This window comes from Kryptolebias marmoratus, linkage group LG12 (assembly GCF_001649575.2).
Source record: "Kryptolebias marmoratus isolate JLee-2015 linkage group LG12, ASM164957v2, whole genome shotgun sequence".
Classification (NCBI taxonomy): Eukaryota; Metazoa; Chordata; class Actinopteri; order Cyprinodontiformes; family Rivulidae; genus Kryptolebias; species Kryptolebias marmoratus.
Genome location: NC_051441.1, coordinates 19,076,823 through 19,084,016, shown reverse-complemented (window position 1 = coordinate 19,084,016; position 7,194 = coordinate 19,076,823). Strand labels below are relative to the sequence as shown.

Below are 7,194 nucleotides of genomic sequence, written 5' to 3'. Positions count from 1 at the left end.
TTTTCAAAAAAGCCATTTTCACAATATTTACTGAAACTTGCGTTTCAGCCAAATATGATGAGACGTATGTGACACATATTGGTATTGAAACTAAATTGCAATAAGTTTTTAATATGCTATAATGGTCTACAGGGGTCACTCTATAAATGACATATGATGACAAGGTGATGGGTTGATCCTCACATTCTGGAAGATCTTTTCAAAAAAGCCATTTTTACAGTTTCTTCATATTTTACCAATATTGGAATTTAGGCTAATACTGAATTGTTCACAGATTTTCCATGGGTATGGGTCAATTAATGTTTTTTCCATAAATGTGTAGCTTAGGAATCCATCTTTCATATTTATGCCAGCAAAATGGCCTACCTTGGTCCAAACTCTGGCAGTAGAGTAAGGAAAATTGCCATTTTTTGGAATTTTCCAAATTTGAATAAAGGTAGTCTTCTAAAACATGAATAGTGCCTTTACACTTAATGAGTACATATATATGTTAGACCTCTTTGGAAAATATAAAGCTTCCAGATTTCAGTGATATGTATCATTAATATATAGGTCTAGCAAATCTGTCTCTAATTTGCACATGAAAGGTGCTAAAAATGCGACCATCTGAGAGACCAAAAATGCTGATTTAGGCAATTTTTCAGCCTAGCTCGTTTCCATGGCAACCAAAGTAATATTTTTGAAAATATTTTGGGATGAGCCATTTTATACCTAAATATACATGTGTGAAAAGTTTCATGAAGATCCGCTAACCTGGACTTTCCACCCTATGACTGATTTTCTCTGTCGGCTGCTCTTTAGAAAATAATAGAAAAGGTCAGGCTGTGATGCTACAATATTGCGAATGCACTATTATTATTTGTGTAGTAGTAATGCTGTGAAACTTGTGGTTATATTTTGTATCCAACATGCACTTTGTATATGTCGAAGGGAATTTTTAAAGACTTAACATCTAGTTTTGTTAAACAGCCAAATTCCCCTAAATGTCTCTTCCAGTTTACAGATAATGTTCTGCAACTAAACGTAAAGCTGTGACAAAACCAGACGTGTACGTCCTCAAACATCAGAACAACATTGTTCTCTTAAAGATTAGTATATGACATCTACTGCTTGGGGTTTTGCTGCCTATGTGATGTGTTTTTTCTCAGCTGTGATTAAAAAGAACTGGTGCCATGAAACACAATTCTGTTCATCTTGCGAGCAGGTGTCTGTCTGTCTGTCTCTGTCCAGCTGTCCTGCTAACCTCTCACACACTCTTTCCCTGGCCACCTCCAGCCCCAGAGCGGCATGAGTCAATCTACCAAAACACATGAACACAGCCATTAGTTACATTTTTAAAACATATCTTTTGTCTCAGATCTTTGTGTTCAAATAAAGGACAGTTACAGTACTTCATAAATCTCTGACATAAAGTTGTTATGCAAAAAACCAACAAATTTGTTGTTAGTGCAGAATAAAAAACATTTACTGACTCGAGTGGTTTAGGTTAGAGCAATTCAAAGAAGAGAACCTCAGATAGATTGAGGAAATTTCTTCCACGTCCTCAATCTCAGCAACAGAGGTGGCTGATGAAAAGTAAATTTAAAAGAATATTCCAGCCATTTTGAAGTGGGGCTATGTAAAAAATGAACTATTAATAGTAGCAATGCATAATTCAACCCCATACTTGGTATTTACAGGGTATGTAGCAGGTACTTGTTAGTACATACCCTGTAGTACCAGGTATGCTCCTGTATGCACCACGTACATTCCCTGTAAGCATCAGGTATGTACTGAATACACACCCTTTAAGTATCAGGTATCCTGTAAACTCGAAGGAGGTTTCTCAATTCAAAAAGCAGAGAGTGATGAGAAGCAAACCGTCTTCAGCTACAGAACAGAAGTCCAGTTGTTTTTGTTTTTTAACCTTTTTTTAAGTACCAGGCAGTACAAATCTGGCACCATATCCATACCTTACTAGTACCAGGTACGTACTATGTAGGTACCTGGTACTTGCCTTGTAAAAACCAATGTTGTACCTAGTATTAACAGGATACGTACTAGCAATATTACGTACATACATAGTGTATGTACCTGGTATGTATGCTGTTAGATTCAGTTATATATCCCATTAGTGTCAGGTAAATACCCTTTAAATACCATTTTAAGTACTCAGTTGTATAATGCATTGCTACCAACTCCTTTGTTCAGACAGGAACACAAAACCTCTTTTATTTGTTTAGTAAAACAGCAACTCTTTGTCACCCAGATAAAAAATAATGACCTTCCATGTTATTGCTGCTAACAGCTGTATTCACAGCATCTGCCAGATACAATATGTACCAGCTGTAGTATTTGCTGTTTTTAAAGAGACAGAAGCTAAAATGCAGCATTGAAACATCATTTGACAGAAGGTTCTGCAGCAATATACCAGATTATTAAAATTATATGTTTGTAAATATTAAAGCAGAAGTAATCTGACAGACCCCTAAATCAAACTCGTAACTAAGCAGAGGTGGGGCACTTTAAAATAATTTGATAAGAAGACCAACTGCTTGATGCCTAATATGGTTGCATGAACGAGGTGTTTTCTTTCTAAGCTATAAGAAGACTAATGTAAGACCACTATAAGTGCAGAACTCACTGTTTTCTGGCCCGAGTCATTTTATTGATATTTACAGCAGGTCATATTTGATTCTGGTAGAAGTTACTGAGGGAAGGAGTTTTAGTTCTAAATAAAATGTAGCTAGTTGAGCGTAAAAGGGAATATTTTCCTCTGTAGCATCACCACTTGCTGGTTGTTTTGGTTTCTCATTAAACTTGTTTCTTGGTTTTGGCATAATGTGATATTCTATTCTACAATGTCTGGTTTGAGCTGCACCATCTTTTTATTTAATAAATTTGAGAAGTGGAAAGCTTTCCTTGATTTGGGTCATGGCTGGTCCCAAAGCCAGACTAGTTAGGAACCACTGTCTTAGTGCACGTCTCAAGTTGTGCTGCAGTTGTGTTGTGTTCATCTGAAACCACTCAGATGAGGCTTGTAGAAACAAATTCTGTTTTCAGAGTGGAGTGATTGTACAACATACAGCTTCAAAAGTTTTTTAGAACAAGAATTGGGCGAACAAGTTTGAATTTATTGTGAATTTTCCCTAATCGACAGTAATTGTGTTGTATTATAAATTGATTGAATGGACTGTAATTAATTGGTTTTATGATTTGGACTTGTTACTTTGTCCTGAGATAACCTTTGTCTCCAGTAGAATAGCTACATAAACCAACTAAACTGAGCTGGTATGTTTTTTTGATGTTGTTGTTGTTTTTACCCTGTGAGGGTTAAAGAAAATCCACAGTAAAATCAAACATGTTTTTAAAAATTATTGAAATTGTCATTCCACCCTATAAAAATAATTCTTTAAACCAATCATTAAAAGCCCCAAATTATTATATTATTATGTGTGTATTTCTGCAACATCAAAAGATCCGATGAGAGAAACTAAGTGGTCAGGTGAGATTCCTCTGAAAGGAGTGAATACTATAACTTCGTTTTTCTCAACAGTTGCGAAAGTTAAACACCATAACAGGGTTGTGGTCGAATTTACACAGGAAGAATTAAAAACAAGTCTGACTTTGTTTCTCCCATAGGTCCAATGTAACAGTCCAAGCTAAGTTGATTCTGGAGAACGTTGTCATCACTTCTGAACTTTACCAGGGATCTAGTTAGACAACATGAACACTTTAACTTTAAAGAAGACAGTTAGCATTGGTTAGATGGCTACAGCTCATGATTCTTACAGGAGGAAACTCGTTCTCGTCATCCAGACACACAGGTCCAGTGGCAAACTCATGCTCTGGAATGACTTCGCCGTTTTTTGCCCCACCATCTTCAGAGTAGCCTGGGAAACAAAGGGCAGAATCATTTTTACTTTAAACTAAAAAGATCTGTTTTCAAATGATACCTGCAAATAGAGATGTTCAGAGGGTTAGCATGGGGGAATACAGCTGACTACAGAAGTTACACCGGAATTCTTGAAGTTATTTTGGTGGAAAGTAAAAAATTACATTTACTTGCATTACTGTAATTAAAGTTTATTTTTGTGTACTTTTTAAAGTAACTGTACTTTTACTTGTTTTGAAGTAAAACCAGTCAGCCAGTGTATAATCCAGCTATAGAATTTGCGTACAAACTCCGTCCACTCTGTGCGCAGCTTTGTTCACCTGAGTGAAAGTGAAACTCAGCAGACATTACCTGTTAATTGGCTGACAGATTAACCTCCACTGCGGCTTCTGCTGAAGTGGAAATAAAAATAATGAAATAAATTCCTGAAACTCCTGGCCATGTTTAGGAGACTCGCTAGCTTCAAGTTAAAGGATGGACATAATACAAAATTTATTGAGGATAAACGGAATAAATATCTTTTATATACCTGTAATTACAGCCTGTTTAGGTCATGTTCAAACTTTCATGTTTCTATATTGTCTCTGTGTGCAAGAACTGTCTGACTGTAGCTACAAAAAGGAAGGGTAATTAATGCAAGAGCAGGACAGGTAATTTAAGAGTTTTTCAAAACTTTATTATACTTTTATTACTTTTCTTATTCTGTATAAAAATTAATTTATACTCCAAGTGTTTTAAATATGTGAAGACATGTTTTATTGGTAATTGCACAATTTTGAACAAGTCCCTTTGCTTGTACTTGAGAAAACTTTAGTAAAGTAACTGTACTTTTACTTGAGTAGATTATTATTAATGCTGAACTGGATGCTGTGCTGCATGAAGTGATTTCTGCTGACACTTCAGGCTCCCTCCACCATCTGTTATGAGGAATAACTATGTGGACAGGAAAAGTTTTCTAATGTGAGAGCTGAAGATTGAGTTTTCCAAAGCCTAACTGGAATAGGTCCTTAAATCCCTACTTAAAGGGATGTGAATGTTGGGCAAAAGCAGAAAAAAATTAAAGCCAAAGTAAAAAGAGCACTGATGAAGGAGAGAATATCAGGAATGCAGAGTTCAACGTCTAACAGAGACATCAACACTTCTGTTTTTGGCTTTCAGAGCAGCAAGAACAGAGGAAGAGGGTTTTCTGAATGTGTTAACAGCAGATGGAGTAAACCTGGACATGTTCCTGAGAAGGAGTCAGAACATTTCGCTCCCCTTCAGGATAAGCTTCATGCTTAAAGCTTGGAAACTCTGATCTTAAATTCACATGCAAATTAATCTCACTTCTGTCCCAATGGAGAGTTGTTACGGTCTTTGTTTGCCTGGCTGATAAGAAAGATGTTTTGGTCACATACATGACCATTTTTTAAAAATTATTTTTCTTTTTGCTCTCGGTGGAGGAGGACGCTTTCTCTGTCTCCCGTACCCTCCCATCTCTGCCCTGCTCAACTCTGTGTCTTGTCTCTTCCTTTGGAGCCTCTCTTTGCACATCTTCCAAAATTTGTTAATTATGGATTTGGTCAGCTGGCCTCTCAACGTAATTGATCAAATGTTCTCAACGAGAAGACAGGGTTTGGGGGAACCCTCTTGTCCAGACGGGACATTTTTCTCCGGATACACAATGGACTCCTGGCAGGAGTGGAGGATTTTGTGTCTGTCAGTCAGTCGGGGATGTCGAAGATGTGTACACAATTGTATTTTTGATAACAGGCTTTCTGGTTTTTGGAGTTGGTGGTTACCTGGCATATCGAGAAATTCGGAAAACCTCGGCAGCTGTTCTGGCCACTGTGAGGCTGCCAGGCATGTGTGATGGGATCTGCAGAGTGATCGGCACTCAGACTATGATGTTCCGTGAGCTGAATCGCAGACTGGATGCGATCCTTTCACAGGATCGCAGGCTAGATGCGGTTCCTGGACTCGGGGATGAAATGGATAAATCTTGGAGAAAGTTGTTCGCTCGGATCTGGCGGAATAGACCTGGAATTTGGCTGTTTGGATTTGCCATTGAGAAACACCAGCGAGACTTTGAAGGCAGATGGAAAATAAAAGTCGGCCTGACCCAAAACAATTATTGTTATGTGAATCTGGCTCCCTTGTGCAGGCCAGCTACACTTTCCAACATATTATCAACAGTAAAATAAAATAAAATGTTGAAATGTAAATGTTTAAGATACATGCAACAACTTTACTTCTACTTTCTCAGCTCCCTAAAAGAGATATGCCTGTGAATACTAACCAGTGAGGATTGCTGTGACAGGACCAGAGGCTGGTAAGGCGGCAGTTTCAGCATAAGATGGAGATGACTGAACTTGGACTGTGACCTGTGACCCCTCTGACTCTGGTCCTTCTCTTTGGTTATCATCAACACCAATAAGCCTGATAAAAAAAGGGAAATGATGATAAAACCAGAAAGAACGAAGACAAAGACTGATTTAAAGCTTGTTTGTTTTAAGTTTCTAAAAGAGCAGTAAAGCACCTTTTCTTAAAAAGCATTTTCTGATTTGCGTCTTGCATTTGTTCAGTCAGTTCAGCTGTTGCCTCACCTGTGCGTGTAAGCCAACGTGCACTCGCCTCCATTCTGTGGATCCACATTATAAATGAACAGTTGGCCATCCGCTGTGGCTACTAGTAACCGCGGAAGCTCCTGGATGCTGAAATATATGAATTTATATTTTAAATATTATCATTAATTTCATTACAATACTACTTTTCCTGTTAAAAATGTTACTCAAAGTCCACAAAACATCATGCTTTAGTGTCAGAAAGACTAAATATTGATAGCTTTAACAGAAATAAATCACAATTGAGTTTTTCACTGTTTTCAAAGTGATAACACTAAACGGTATCATATGTTGTAGTTTCACTCTATGGAGGACCACTATAGTGTCTATGTACTTTTATTATTTTGTATAAATTAATTTATACTCTCTAAGTATTTAAAATATGTGAAGACATTTAATTTGTAATTGCATAATATGTGAAGCTTTTTATTTAGGAGAGCCACCCTCTGCTGTAAAACAAAAAGTAACATGTAACCCTGGTAAAAATAGCCTCAAATAAAAAAAATAAAAATAAAAAGAAGACTGTGAAAAGAAGTGTCAGAAAGCTATATTTTATGTTTATATTGTTTCATTTGTGTTAAATAGCTTTAACAAATCGAGTCCTATGTTGTCAGTGTTTAAAATTTGTATATTTTAAGTGAAGACTCTTATTTTGAAGGGTCATGTTGCATCGTGACCCATGTGACTGGTTCTAGCCAACCGGGTGCTTCCTCTTCC

The 7,194-nt window shown here is 37.0% G+C and overlaps 1 protein-coding gene across 3 annotated transcripts in view; it reads right to left on the bottom strand.

The window, feature by feature from the left end:
• Positions 1-6: 6 nt before the first annotated feature.
• The window catches only part of wipi1 (WD repeat domain, phosphoinositide interacting 1), a 62,461-nt gene continuing 55,273 nt past the window's right edge, over positions 7-7,194 (bottom strand). For 2 of the 3 annotated variants that reach the window (XM_037978763.1, XM_037978764.1), the window contains exons 10-13: positions 6,460-6,567; positions 6,153-6,292; positions 3,772-3,872; positions 7-1,297 (exon numbers count right to left, since the gene is read on the bottom strand). In XM_037978763.1, the coding sequence (XP_037834691.1) occupies positions 1,247-1,297; positions 3,772-3,872; positions 6,153-6,292; positions 6,460-6,567 (400 nt within the window). In that variant the 3' untranslated portion in view covers positions 7-1,246. Of the gene's footprint in view, positions 1,298-3,605; positions 3,693-3,771; positions 3,873-6,152; positions 6,293-6,459; positions 6,568-7,194 lie in introns of all 3 variants that reach the window. The other variant, XR_005233860.1, reaches the window with a different exon arrangement.